The sequence below is a fragment of the Mandrillus leucophaeus genome, unplaced genomic scaffold (assembly GCF_000951045.1).
Source record: "Mandrillus leucophaeus isolate KB7577 unplaced genomic scaffold, Mleu.le_1.0 Scaffold1, whole genome shotgun sequence".
NCBI classification, from domain to species: domain Eukaryota; kingdom Metazoa; phylum Chordata; class Mammalia; order Primates; family Cercopithecidae; genus Mandrillus; species Mandrillus leucophaeus.
Window position 1 is genome coordinate 6,439,933 of NW_012098097.1, and position 15,154 is coordinate 6,455,086.

General features: G+C 54.2%; 1 protein-coding gene across 1 annotated transcript; it reads left to right on the forward strand.

The window, feature by feature from the left end:
* Window positions 1–427: 427 nt before the first annotated feature.
* LOC105555219 lies at window positions 428–13,753 on the forward strand. Its single transcript, XM_012002070.1, is given in 8 exon segments — window positions 428–590; window positions 7,913–8,005; window positions 8,008–8,052; window positions 8,368–8,555; window positions 8,557–8,715; window positions 13,013–13,259; window positions 13,658–13,710; window positions 13,712–13,753. Coding segments are annotated over 8 exon segments (990 nt in total).
* The last annotated feature ends 1,401 nt before the right edge of the window (window positions 13,754–15,154 follow it).

The following is a 15,154-nucleotide window of genomic DNA, read 5'->3' on the forward strand; positions in this document are numbered from 1 at the left end:
AGCCAAGGAGAAGAGAGGCCTCAGAATAAACCAACCCTGCCAACACCTTGACTCGGACTTCCAGCCTCCAGAACTGCGAGAGAACAAATTTCTGTTGTTTAAGCCTCCCAGCCTGTGACCCTTTGTCATGACGGCCCTAGCAAACGGATTCATGTGCCAAGCCCCATATCCCACTGCGGTGACCACAGGCTTCTGAAGCTTGGGTGGAAGCGCAAGGAACACGGGAGGAAGCCAAGGAACACGGGAGGAAGCGCAAGGAACATGGGAGAAAGAGCAAGGAACACGGGAGGAAGAGCAAGGAACACGAGAGAAAGCAGAGAGGGGCCCCCAGGCAGAGCCAGAGACCTGTTTCTAGGGAGCAGGACTCCAGTCTGGCGCCTCCTCTCTTAGAATGAAAACACAAAAGAGGGTTGTGGAGGAATTTGGAATGTTATGGGATGTACCTGGGTTGTGGCAGCAGAGCCCAGACCTGGCCCAGGCGAGGTCTGCTCTGCCATCCACGGGCACTGCTCCTCCTCGCTCTCAGACCCTCTGGAACAAAAAGGAAGAAAGAGCCCCTCACTCATGTTTCCCGCTGTGCCCACCTGCAGGTGAGCGGCCCCCTCCCTGCTGGTCTCTTTCCCACATCCCACCCCTCTGGCTACAGCCTCCACGCACTGCTCCTACTCCTGCTCCTGCTCCTGCTCCGCGGCCCCACCTCTGCCTCCTCCCGCCCTCTCTTGCCCTTGGCTGCCCCTCCCAGGCTCCGCCTCCCAGCGCACACCGGTTCACACTCACACTGGGGCTCCCCGGCTCGCTGCTGGTGCCGTTTCATTTCCCATCTGCTCACCTCCGGCTCATGAGTAATGAGAGTTTACAAGTTGAGTTTCCATATGTGGAGCATTTATATGTTCTTCTTCAACAAGGAGGGGCGAGTTCCTCCGGCTTCATGGTCTCTGGCACCCAGAGGCTTCCTAGCCTGTTGTCAAAGGAGCCTCCTTCCCCGCCTCCTCCCTCACACAGCCCTGTCCCTTGGGAGCGGCAGACCCAGTTGTGAGCGTTCAGATACTGCTTGTTGGGAGGCCTGGATACGATTTTACATTCTCTGTTTTTCATTTTTAAAAACACATGTTCAGCAACATTCACACTATTTTGTTCTCAGATGGACTAGGGAAAAAAACCAAACGTTTCCTTGTGTTCTCTCTCAAATATAAAATTTAGCGTAGATTGTTTCCGCTTCCTCTCCCTCCTCCCACACTCTCCCTCCTCCTCTTCTTTCTCTTCCTCGTTCCTTTCTCCTTTCCCTCCTCTCCTTCCTCCTGCTCCTCTTCCTCCTCCTTCTCCTCTTGGCTTTCTCCTTCCCCTTCCCTTCTTCCTTCCCACCCCCCTTTCTCTCTTCTTCCTCTTCCTCCTCCCGCACTCCTTGTTTCAAATATTTTTCTGAAGGTCAAAGGCCCTATATGAAAAAAGGCCCCCCGGCTCAGCAGGACATACATGATACATTTCCACTGGGGAAGGCCTTGCCCCTCCCACTGCAGCGACAGCTGTCACTCTGACCTTTCCTACCTTGGAACAGATGGGGCACGGGGAGCAGGTGTCTGGGGGCGAGTGGAGATTGAGGCTGACAGTCACCCAGCTGTGGCTCCTGGGGTGCTCTCACTGGCCCCCCACCCCCGCCCCGTGGAAGGCAGCGTCTCTGGGAGTTGGAACCTCTCCTTCTCTGCATTTCTCATGCCCCCTACTCAGGTTCTAGCCTCTGGGGCTCACAGTCCTCAAGGGCCCTTGTCTAATGCTTTGGCCACTGTTTCCTCTTCCTGCCTTTCGCTGTGAGGCAGGCCTCACTGCCTGGTGCTCCCCTCCACCTGGGTTTGGTTCTGAGGCAAAACCACCTCCTTCGCCCACATTATCCCCTGAGGACAAGTATATCAGCTGTCCTTCTGGTTCTCTGTGGCCTCTTTCAGCCTCTGCATTTTCTCTTGATGGAAAGTGGAGAGGAGTCAGCCAAGGAGGACAGCAGAGGATGGCCAGCCCTGCTCTGGGCCCAGCCAGTGCTGAGGGATGGTGGCCTGGGCTTCGGACATGGCTCAGTAAGGACAGATGGGGCACTGCAGTAGGATTAGCCCAGCTCTGCTCAGACGACCTGCACGCACCCCCATCCCGTCTCATTCTCCTTGTTCTCACCTGTCCTGCTGTCCTGCTGTCACCAGCTCTGCACAGCACAGGCGCTTGGACAGGGGATTTAATCAGTCTCTTGGCTATTAGTCCCCAAGTAGTAATTGAAGTGGGCTGATTGGACCTATCTGTTAAGCCCAGGGAGCTGTGGGGAGATGGCTTTTGGAGCGTTTCCTCCGCCTGCTAATCTATCTGTCTGGCATTTTATCTGGAGCCCAGAGCTCATGCTTGAGCACTGAGGCATTTTACAGTATTATTATTACTTAGCACTTATAACATACTTCATCAATGAGAGGGTCGGCGGCCGTGCCGTCACTCTAAAGCACGGCGCTCCAGATAGAGAGATACGGATCTCACTCCGGGTGTGTAATATTTGATGTCTGTGTCTTTGGGTTGCTTGTGATCTTGTTATTAGTTTTGTCTCCTTGAGGAGAAAACCTACCTTCGTTCTCCTGATGCATGGGGGTCAGGTGGACCGAAGGCACAGGGATGGGGGCAGGAAGGATGCACAGGGGAGGGCTTAGCTTGGGTTCCCCCAGAAGCAGACCTAAGATAAGGGGTTGCATGCATTGATTTCTTTGGGAGGTGATCTGGGGAAGTACTAGGTTAGGGGAGTGGGGAAGGAGACAGGGCAGGAAGAAGTGAATACAGGATGCTGTGCTACTGAGAAGGTTACCGCCATGGGCAGTGGGGCCCAATTCCACTGGGGAACTTGGCAGCTGGAGATTTCATCCTCTGAGTCCATCTGACATTGGCCGAGGCTGCTTCCAGGGCCATTCACTCCCCAGTCCCTTGAGCTCGGCCCCTACCTGGGCTGATAGAAGCCCTCAGGTGAGTCCCAGATGCCTGTGCCATGTGCTGCCCGCTGGGTGCCCGGGAGGTGTGGACGGGGCCCTGGCAATGACAGCCGTGGCTTTGAAGCTGGACACAGGTGTTCTGATAAGGGAACGAGCCCGGGAGAACAGCCCTTCTCTGTCATCTCAAACCCTGCCAGCTCTGTGTGTCCCCTGCACCTCAGGGCTTGAGGCTGTGCCACAAAGTCCAGGACAGTTTGCAAAGGTCTGGGGACTGTCTTCAGCTGCTCCACCATCCCGAACCAGAGTGGAACGTTCAAAGAGAGGCACAGCGTATGCTTGGGTTCGAATGCCGGCTCTGGCCCCTTCTGGCTTTGTGATCTTGGGCAAGTGACTTCATCTCTCTGGCCCTTAGTTTTCTCATCTGTGAAATGGGAGTAGCAGTGGTAACTAGCAGGAAGGTCTTCGAAGGTTACATGAGAGAGTGTCTATAAAGTGCCTGGTCCCGTGTCCAGCCGTAGAACAGGAGTCCAGGACACATTCCTTCCTCTTCCCTTTCATCCAGGGCTCTGACTCCCACCCAGGACCCCGACTCCCACCCAGGACCCCGACCAGAACACCTGAGTCTAGTTTCCAAGTCTTTTTTTTTTTTTTTTTTGACAGAGTCTCACTCTGTTGCCCAGGCTGGAGTGCAGTGGCACAATTTCAGCTCACTGCGACCTCCACCTCCCAGGTTCAAGTGATTCTTCTGCCTCAGCCTCCCGAGTAGCTGAGACTACAGGTACATGCCACCAGACCCGGCTAATTTGTGTATTTTTAGTAGCGATAGGGTTTCACCATTTTGGTCAGGCTGGTCTCGAACTCCTGACCTCATGATTTGCCCACTTCAGCCTCCCAAAGTGTTGAGATTACAGGTGTGAGCCACCGCGCCTGGTCCTCCAAGTCTTTGAGTGACAGAGATTTCCTCAGAGGCTCACATTCCCGGGGAGTGGGACTCCTGCTTCCAGGACGCTGCATCTTTCCGATGCCGAGGGCAGCGGGCACCCTGCTGACCACTCCAGCAGCCCTGCCTGATGCCTGGGCTTGCAGATATCCCCATGCTCATCAGGCCAAGGTAGAGCTGCATGGCATCCCCTTAGGGGCTAATTTATACAGCAGCTTAAGGATTGTTTAAAACTCCTTCCCCTTCCGGGAGATGGGAGGGGCGGCTGCTGCTGCTGCTCCGGCCGCAGGCTCTTCTTCAAAGGGTCTCCCCATAGGCAGATGGAAAACTTGCTAGGAAAAGCTTTTCTTTTCTTTTCTTTTTTCCATATCTATTTTTTCTTGGTTGCAATTCTCGTTCCTGCCTGATTCTCTACCTTCCACAGAGCCAGCAGGTACCTCATGGGGATCAGAGCTCTCAAGGCCCCTGGGGGCACCTCCTGCAGGAAGACTTCCCCAGTTACCCCACAGGCTCCAGCAACGCTTGTTTCTGCTCCCCTTGGTTTCCTGGCTTCCTTGTGGCCCTGTGCTTCATGTGTGGAGCTCCTCTTTGTGGACTGATGAGTTTGTGTACTGGGAACTTGCTGTCTGTCTATCTAGGGGGATGACAGTGTCTCGAACGATAGGACTTGGGTCTCATCCTTCCTTTGGGCTGGGGGAGCTGCTGCCAACTGGTTGGGGTGAGACAGTCTCTGAGCCCACCCGAGGGCGCCTGCCTGCCCAGGTAGGCTCTGGTAACAGCCAGTGACTCTGCTATATAGGGGATCCGTCAGAGCTGAAAGGTCTAGAAGCCCTTCATCATATTAAAGACCAATTCCGTGCAGATTAAGAGGACACAGCATCTGTTCTCTTGGGCTTGGGGAAGCCATCCATCCACCTGGAGCAGCTCTGGGCGGGCAGAGGAGCTCTGGGCAGGAAAGGGAAAAACTCAGGTGGTGAAATGGTGAAGAGCAGCCTTCTCCTGTGCCCCTGAAGAGAGGCCCCAGGTCCCCCGAGTGTCCAGGCTCTCGTGTGGCTCTGGTTCCCCCCAAGGTGTCGAGCACTCTGCCTCCTGCACCGGGTCATGCTTTCAGTCAGATCCCCCAAAATGCTCAGGGGCCCTTGCTCTTTCTTAAGACAGACTCATCTGACTCCGTCCAAGGCTGCGAGCTCAGCTCTGTTGGGGCATTGCCTGCCGTCCTGCCTTCCCCCTTTTCCTGCCTGGCTGCATGGTGGTCCAGGGCCATCTGGGGATCGGCTGCACGGTGGGGAAGGGCCACTTCTTCCTGGTAGGGCTGGCCAGGAACAAAGGCAAGGGGACTGGGGAGGGGACTGGGCTCTGCTCTATTTATACTGTATCTTGGGGGAGGGCACGTTGGCAGCCCGGAGCTCTGGATGCCTCCCAAAAGCCTGAGTGGTGGTGGCAGGGGCATCTGTCCACTGAAGGAAGGGCAGAGAGAAAACAATGGGCATTTATTGATTTTCTTCTATATGCCAGGCACCAGGCCAGGCCTCTGTAATGCATGATCTCATCATGTAAATATAGGATGGTGGTCAGGAGATCAACTTCCAAAATCGACAGAACTGGGTTAGAATTCCAGCTCCCCCAGTTTCTGGCTGGGGTAGCACCGGGCAAGTGGGTTCACCAGCCTAAGCCTGACTTTGTTCCTCTGTGAAGTGTTTATAATCAAAGCGCCTTCCTCCAAGAGGCCCTATCTCTAAAGCACACGGCAGCGTGCTGACCCAACAGGACGTACCCCGTGAACATTAACGCCTTCTGTTGCGAACGACCACGTGATGCAGAAAAAAAATCATGTCCTGATTTTTGGAAGACGCAGCAGCCAAAGCCTAAGACGTGAAGAAACTCACCTGAGGCCACTAAATTGGAGAGTGGCAGCGCGGAGATACAGGCGAGGCCCATGCCTTCCAGGTCCAAAGCCCAGGCCCTTCTCAGACGTCCTGCAGCCTCCACGGGGAAAGAGATAAATGATCCCAGTGCTAGCGAGGGGCCCGGCTGCTCAGCCACGCTGGAAGGGCAGGGAGACCCGGCTGCCAAGCTCCCAGCAGTTGCATAGCTGGGCAGGGACTTTTCCTTGGAGCCGGAGGAGAGGCTGCTCCAAGGTGGGCCCCCGGACATGGAAGGTGGCTCTGCCGGGACAGCTGTAAACTCTTTAACCTTGTATGGGGCTTCGTCCTTCAGCAGCCCGGTGAGGGATCAGTGGCAGGGGCGATGGCGGGGGAGCTGGAGGTGGCGGTGGAGGCGGTCCCGCACTCACTCACTCACGGCAGAATGGACTCTGGATAAACAATTATAGACTATTTACCTCAGACCATATGGTGCTGGGGAACAGGTGTGCGGGTAATGAAGAGCCCAGCTCCAATTAAGCGTCTGGGAACCCGGCCGGATTCCCGCTGAATCTTGCGCTTGGGTTGAGGCCCACTTACAAATGAGAGCTAAAAGGACTGAGGCTCGGGGAGGCATGAGGCTCGGGGAGGCAGGAGCGGGAGCCTGAGGAGTGCGTGGCAGGGCCAGCCAGCGGCCCCCACCCGCCGCTCTGTACCTGCTGGCAAGCGGTACAGCCCAGGGACCTCATCTGGGCCTTCTCCGTGGCAATCTTGGTGCATCTGGGAGTTATGAGGGGGAATGGTTCATGGCCATGCAGCTCTTGGTGAGGCTGTCCTGGGACCTGTCAGGGTGGGAAGTTGGGGGGTGATTCCTGTTAAGACTGGGGGGATGGGGCAAGCACCTGTCACTCTCTAAGGTCCTTCCCACCCTGACTCTCCCTTGGCCTTCATTCCCAACCATTCAACACGTAGTTTTGAGTACTTACTGTGTACTGAGCTAGGCACTGGGGACATGCTGATTAAAAAGAAGTAGACAGAGGTCTTGCTCTCATTGAGTTTATATTTTAGGGGGATGGGAAGACGAACCGTGAGTTACATTCATAAAGTTGTCACATGCATGAAGAAGGTGAGTCACATACGTGGATAAGGTAATCACATGGATGAAGAAGGAGAATCAGCTACATGAATAAGGTCATCACATGCATGAAGGTGAGTCACATACATGGATAAGGTCATCACATGCATGAAGAAGGCGAATCAGCTACATGAATAAGGTCATCACATGCATGAAGGTGAGTCACATACACGGATAACATCATCACATGCATGAGTCGAAAACAATAAGATCATCACATGCATGAAGAAGGTGAGTCATACACATGAATAAAGTCATTCACGTGCACGAAGGAGGTCATTTCTAAGCTTGGTAAGTGTGAGGAAAGCAAATCATTTCATCTGCCTGATGGAGTCTTAGCCATCCCTGCAGGCCCTGCTCAAGGGGTTCCCTCTTCCGACACCTCACAAATGCCTCCAGGGGTGGGTCACCAGCTGCCCCGGGCTCCTGTCGCTCTCCTGCTCACCCCATTGCCCCATTGCAGCCCTCAGAGGTTATGTAAACAGCTGCTTCTGTGCCCTCTCCTTCCAGGGCACTGCCCTTCTCCAGGTCAGGGAGGATGTCCGCCTCGAGTGCTATTTCCAGCATAGCACAGGGTCAGGCCGGCAGATGAGGGGGTTTGGTGAGTGATAGAGCAGCTTCAGCCTCCTGGGAAGACATTGTCCACTCCGGCCTGTCCTGGCCTGAGCAGGTAGGTGAGCAACAACTGCGGAGAGCGCCAGCCTCTGGAAGAGCTCCAGGGGCCTCCTCCGACCACGGCGCCCGCAAGGTGCCCCTCACAAGTGTTCTGGAGGCTGTGAGCAGAGCCAAAAAGATGAACAGCTCCCGTCCCCGTGGTGGGCTGATGAGAGTGGAACGAGGGCACATGTTCCAATGAATCTCTCGTGTCAGTTTTCACTGCAGCACAAACAGAGGGAGGTGGGGAATGCATCGTTTCTTCTAGGAAGCCCCGGTTTCCGTCGCTGATGAGGAGAGAGAGACAGAAATGGGGATTTTTCACACTCCTTTGCCTGGTGATTATTTTTGTTTTTGTTTAATTTTGGATTAGTGCATTGCTTTACGACTTGACAGATGAAATCAGCACCTTCCCAAACTTCTCCGCTGGGAGACTGTCTGGAATGTCTCCTCCTGACCCTCTGGGGATGCTGCCCACTCCACAGGGCCCCCTGCAGCTCTGTCTGATTATAAAGGGAATACCTTCCAACAGAAATACACAGCTGGGTTATAGGAAATGGATAACAGATGATTCCTAGGAAAATCAAGGTTTCAGATGAAAAACCTGCACAATTTCTGGGGGGTGCAAGGTTTCCGGAGCCAGGATTCTAGAAGGCTCCAGCCTCCAGCCCTCCCTCCCCAACCCAGGGGGCAGGAAGCAAACTAAATGGGTTCTGAAGTGGGAAACAAATTGGATTTTTAAAAAACTGCTCTGGTTCTAATGATCGAAGGGGTTATTCATAATCCTGGAGTAGAAAGTGTATCTTGAAATCTATGTTTTGTGTTGACAGCTTCTCCCTAATGGGCAAGATCTCACACATGATAGAGCCATAAAACGTGGCACTCCTGGCTGGCCCTGCTGCTTGTCTGATAAGGGAGATGGAGGGACTCGCCAGCACAGGCAGAGGGCCCGGGGTCTTACCCTGCCCCCATGCCTCCTCCCCACCCCAACTGGTCTCAGCTTCCAGCATGTTGCCAAGGCCTGTTCTGCGGAACACAAAGCCTGTGCTTTGCAATGGCGAGGACTCCATGTTCAAGAAAGGGTGGGAAATGCCCCCAATCTCTCCCCTCCTAGGGATTCAGAACACCCATGAGCACAGTCATGGCTGTGAGGAGGCTTCCAGTAAAGAAAACCTGGTGAGCTATGCTCGACCCAGTGGTTCTCAGATTCGTTTGACTGCAGAATCCTGTTTTTACACAAGCCCTATTGATGTCCTACAGAACAAATGCTTTCCCGAACCTACGATGGGTCACATAACGGTATCCTTTTCCTAGGGCTACCCTATCAAAACACCACAGACTGGGGGGCTTAAATAACAGAAAGTCCTTCTCTCATAGTTCTGGAGGTTGGGAGTCTGAGATCAAGGCGTAGGCAGGGTTGGTGACTTGGCTGTGTTCTCCCTGTGTCCTCCCGTGGTCCTCCCTCTGCACATGTCTCTGTCCACATATCCTCTTCCTATAAGGACACCAGTCGTGCTGGATTAGGGCCCACCTCAGTGGCCTTGGTTTGCCTTGATTACCTTTTTAAAGACCCTGTCGCCAAAATGGTAACATTCAGAGGTGCTAGGAGTTAGTGTGTCAACATATGAATTTGGAGGGGACCCATTTCTTCTCATAACCGTAGCAGTGAGCCTTGGCATTATGAAACGTGGTATTGGGGGGACCGTGAGGAGAGTAGAAAGGTGGGTAAGTGGGCAGGGTATGGCTGCTGGCTGCCCCTTGGCATGCTTCCCATCACAACAGTAATGATACTAACTACATTTTCACACCCGTAATCCCAGTACTTTGAGAGGCTGAGGCGGGTGGATCACTTGAGGCCAGGAGTTCGAGACCAGCCTGGCCAACGTGGTGAAACCCCATCTCTACTAAAAATACAAAAATTAGCCGGGCATGGTGGTAGGCACCTGTAATCCCAGCTACTTGGGGGGCTGAGGCAGAAGAATCACTTGAACCCAGGAGGCAGAGGTTACAGTGAGCTGAGTTTACATCACTGCGCTCCAGCCTGGGCTACAGAGAGGGACTGTCTCAAAAAAACAAAAACAAAAACAAAAAACAAACAAAAAAACCAAAAACAACCAGTAACTGCATTTGCCAGGCATTTACACATTACCAGTACTTTTCCATCCATCAATTAATGTGATCCTTTTAACAACCTGTAAGGTTGGAGGTTCTATGGTTATTTCCACTTAACAGAGAAGGATGCCTGCACTCAGAGAGGTTGAGTCACTGGTTTCAGGTCACCCAGTAAATAGTGAAATCAAGGACTAAACCCAGGTGGGCTCAAAGAACCAGTCCTGAGAATTAATGGAGGATTGATTCCCTGCCCTCCCTGAGATGGAACCCGCCGTTGCTGGCAGCAGAAGCAAGAGTCATCTCAGAACGGCTCTGAGGGCCCCTGCCAGGCAAAGCCTGAGTTCCCACAGGTGGCATTTACCCTGACAAATCTGGGCCCAGGCTGAGGCCCACCTCACTTCCTGCCAGCTTGGATGGAGAGCCATTCCCTGGAGCTTCCCAAGTGGTTTCAGATGAGCGGATCCTGCTGGCTGCTCTAGGCACCTGCCCATTTGTGCTGAAAGTCAACCAGCTGTGAAAGGTTGCAGATTTTCTCAGCTGTCCTGGGGGTCGGGTGTGGTGGAACCAGGACACAGAGTGAGACCACCCCAGCTTTCCTGGCCTCATCTCAGAGACAGAGGCGGGCCCAGCAGCGAGCATTCTTCAAGAATGGGCAACCCAGGTACAAGCTGACTGCGAGCAGGACCAGAGAATTTGCTACTTGGAAGGCAGGAGAGGGTGGCGGCTGGGTTAGCAGCTCCATGAAACCAGCTGACTCACTTTGACCATGTCCATCCTGGCCTGGCCACCTGCTATTTGCTTCCTTGGTGCCTCTTAAAAAAGTCTGATGACCAGGTGAAACCCTTGCCTGCCAGGCCGGGAGGCTGGCTCTTCATGAATTCTTCCTCTCGGTCAGAAGGGGCAACTCTAGGTAACCAGGCCTGTGCCCGCAGGCTGATGCCTAACCTGCACTCACTCGACACTCCTGCTGCACGTCTAGTCCAAGATGCTTGGCAAAGGAAGAGCAGATCACTGGGAGGGATGGACCCAGAGACCAGTCCTGACCCCAGATTCTGAGCTGTGGAGCCCGGGGCAGCAGATTTGTTGCCTTCACCTCAGGTTCATCTTAATACAATGGGCTCATGAATAAATGTCGAGGTCATTGTGAAGGTCCCATTAAAGGAGAGGTAAAAAGTTCTCTGCAAAACTTTAAAACAGCTCTGCAAATGAGGGTTGTTAAAAGAGCCCAGGAGGCTGAGTGGGGAGGAAGGCTGGGGGACCAGCCATAAGCTCCTAAGCTGCAGTGCCAGCGGCTACCTGGATGAGGCTGGGTAGGCACCACGCCAGGCAGGACTCACCCTCAGCTTCCAGAGGGGCTTACAAGTGGAGGTCCATGAAGGAGTCTGAGTCTTCGGCGGTGGTTTGCCGAGAAATGCCTGGAACGACCGCAGAACCTGTATACCGGCCAACCCCAGGGGGCACGATCCCTGGATACTCCCATGCGTGGTGAATAAGGTACAGTGACTGAGACCCTCAGGGAAGGAAACCCTTTACCATGTGCCATTTCCTCTTCCCAGGACTCTCCCTGACTCTGCCCCAGGCAGGGATGGGACTGACCCCTGGGAACCTGGTGTGGCAGCGGTGGGGAGCGCCCAGCAGAGGTTCAGGGAGTCCCCCCTCACTCTCGCAGGAAGCTCACTCATGTTGGTGGGTGGCTCAGTTCTGGAACGTTTCTCCAGAGAGAGGTCCTGGAAGTCCCCCAGCTGGCTTCTTTAGGGCAGGCCGGGGCTAGGGAGAGGAGAGCGAGGCCCAGGGTATGGATGTAAGCACTCACACTCACGGGCCTGCCTACATGAGACTGAAAGAGAGCAGTGCCTTAGATTCCAGGCACCTCTCTTGCCTCACCCACGTCCCAGCCCTGCTTTTGGGAACCTCCTTTTTCAAGTTCTCTACCTAAGTGACACCACCCACTGCCCACCATAGCTCATCCTACCCTACCAGGTTAAAATCGTTCAAGTCCTTGGCTGGGTGCGGTGGCTCACGCCTGTAATCCCAGCACTTTGGGAGGCTGAGGCAGGCAGATCACGAGGTCAGGAGATCGAGACCATTCTGGCTAACATGGTGAAAACCCGTCTCTACAAAAAATACAAAAAATTAGCTGGGTGTGGTGGTGCACGCTTGTAGTCCCAGCTACTTGGGAGGCTGAGGCAGGAGAATCGCTTGAACCTGGGAGGTAGAGGTTGCAGTGAGTCAAGATCACGCCACTGCACTCCAGCCTGGGCAACAGAGCAAGCCTCTGTCTCAAAAAAAAAAGAAAAAAAAATTGTTCAAGTCCTTTGTCTGAGAGGAGACAGACATTCTGCCCAGGGCCAGGGGTGTCAGTCAGGCTGACAGTATATCACATGGAAGATCTACCGAAGGATTCTGGGATTTGTCTTTGCATGGAGAAGGGGCAATTGGTTGAGAGCGTGCCTTTAAATATTTGAATGGACCTCCTGTGGGTCGATTAGTGGCCCCCGAAAGATTTGTCCACATCCTGCTTGCCAGAGCCTGTGAATGCGATCTTATTTGGAAAAGGAATCTTAGCAGATGTAACTGAGTTAAAGATTTCAAAATGAGATTCTGGATTCGGGGGGACCCCAAATCCAGTGGCAGGTGTCATGACAGAGGGAGGCAGAGAGAGATTTGGGAGGGAGGAGGAGAAAACCACAGATGACAGAGGCAGTGATTAGAGCTTGGCAGTCCCAAACCAAGGGATGCCTGGGAGTAGGCAAGGAAGGATCCTCCCCGAGAACCTTTGGAGAGAGCGCATCCCGCCGACACCTTGCTGTTGGACGTCCGGCCTCCACAGCTGTGACAGGATCAGTTTCTGTTGTTGCAAGCCCCTCAGTTTGTAGCAATTAGTTATGGCAGCAACGGGAAGGAACAGCTGTGTCCTGTGAAAGACGAGGTGGGCTAATTCCATGTGCAGCCAGAGACTTAGCAAGGAAGGGTAAGAGTTCCAGTGGGGGCGTCTTGCAGACCAACGTAAGGAAGAATTTCCGAGAAGGAGGCCTGCACCGCATCGATGTGGCTGCCTGGGGCCATTCTGCCTCCTACACCATCTGACTGACCATCTCTTGGGAGCACAGTGGGTAGGACTGCTGTTCAGGAGGACGGGTGGGTTAGGTCCTCCCTCCTTAGTGGACACCTGCTGACGAGGTCCCTCGTGCGTGTGCATCACGACGGTAATTCTCCTTCAAGAAAGCAAGTTAGAATGCAGACATGAGGGTGATGTCTTGATAGGAATAACTTCGAGTCAGCTCTAATTTCCTTTTTCAAAAGTGACATTATTTGCAAATGTTGGTACTGTAACTATTAACAATAATTTACTTGCAGGTAGCTTGCATTTCCCAGGGACACATCGCTGAGGCTTGTCACGGTGGTGAGAGAGAACTGTGGTCTCCTAGGAGGCATGGAGCAGCCTTCCCACACTCTCTGCATGCACATATCCTCGGGGGATCTGGTCCAGGGGCAGGTTCTGACTCCCCAGGCCTGGGCGGGGACTCCAGACGCTGTGTCTCTCAGAAGCCCCTGGGGAACAGTGACGCTGCAGTTCCACAGGCCACAGGGATCCAGAGTGGCTGCTGGTGAGTTTCCAGAAGACCCAGAACTACTATTTAGAGGGGGCAGGGGAAGGCGTTCACCTCACTACAACTTAGGCCGGACCAGAGGAGAACACAGCTTTCCTTTCGGGGAATGCTGTTGAACAATGAAGTGGGACCTGGGGTGGCCGAGATGGACGTCCTGGAGAAGTGTGGGCCGGGAGACCTAGAAGCCACCTTTCGATAGAATAATCTAGGATCTCAAAACTTCCCGGGCTCCTGTCCCATCTGGGGTCAAAGGACTTGATGAGACGATGCCAAAGGAACCCCAGAGCTGACATTGTGGAGCTTGTCTCCCGTGCCAAACTCTTGCCTTAGCTATCCGCTTTAGTGCTCACAGCAATTCTAGGATTCAATAATTCCTTTACTACTCCATTTTGCAGACGAGAAGACAGAGTATAAAGAGGTTAAACCATGCCTATGGTCACCCCTGTCTGGTGAAGCTGAGATTTGAAGTGGCGTTTGGACCCCAGAGCTGAGCTGATTATCACCATGTCGTTCAGCCTTCCAGAATCCTGCAGACGGTCAATAGAGTACCCTGCCCTCCCGTCCATGCCTGGGCCTCCCAGGCCTAGCAGAGTGGCGTAGGACACTCAGGGGCGGGCCAGGGCATCCCTGTACGTGGCCACTCCCTAGGCCACCCCCTCTCCCTGCTCTGGTTGGCTCCACACTTTTACATGAAGCCCCGCTGCTCCCAGCTGGGGGATGACCCGACCAGGGGCTCCTGTTCCGTTTTCCACGCAGGAAGACTGCTGAGCAGGCGCTGGCTGTGGAAGAGGGGAAAGTTGCCACCCTCTTCTAAAATTGCCACTGCGGGATGGAGGGAAAGATTCCTGCACACCCAAGGAGAGGCTGAGGCTCCAGGGAGGAGGAAGCAGCGCTGCCTGAAGACACCCCTACAGCGTGTCAGCTGCTGGGCAGACACCAGCATCCCCATCATGTAGGGCCTGAATAAACAGCCCTGTGTTACTCTGTTCTTTGCTGAGCAAAACAGGGCTCCAACCCCCTCCTGGCCACCCTCAAATCTCTTCCACTTCCCAAATCCTCAAACCCTTGTGACTGTATCCCTTTGGCCTGTCCACCGTAGAAAACAAGAGGCTGGTCTCTTTCCAGGCCAGGAGAGCCTCCCTCCTGGTGCTCCTGGGGTCGCCACACACATCTCCATGGCTGACTCTTTATAGCAAGGTGCAGAGACCTGGGATGGGGGTTCAGATGCGTGCACAGCAGGGTCTTTGGGGTCAGGGAGCTCTTCGGAGCAGGCAGGGCACATTCTCAGGCCATTAGCTGGTCAGGCCGGAGTTCACCTGCCACCACCCTGCCCCCAAACCAGCATCATGGCAGGGTCCCTGGTCCCTCAGAGATCCCTTGAGAGAGCAACCCCCACCACGGTCCAGGAGGTAGCTGCATCCCTGGAAAAACAGGACAGACTCCAAGAGAAGCACATAAGCCAATTAAGAACCCGGCCCAGCCCGGCGGCTCCAGCAGCACCGGCTCTCATCTTGCGAGGTGCCTGCGGCTTGGGCTGCTGGGAAGGTACAGTGCGGCCTAATTACATACTCCTCCGTGACAGGCCGTGTCAAAAGATTAAAGGAATCAAACCAAGTGGCTCTCCGGTGGCCCCTCCCCCAGGAACCAGAGCTGCTGCGTGCAGGTGATTATGGCACCAACGTAGTGGTTAGAAAGATAATTTTCTCTGGGCCCCGTGCCTGCCGCCTCCTCCACTGAGCTGCGCTTCGGCACTGCAACTCTGCCACCTTGTATGGGCTCCACGGATTCATTTTCTTTTTTGTTGGCTCAGCTGAGCAGAAAACAAACTAAGCACCTCTCCCTCCACCAGTCTCCCACCCCACCACCCACAGTCCTCTCCTCCCCACTCCCCT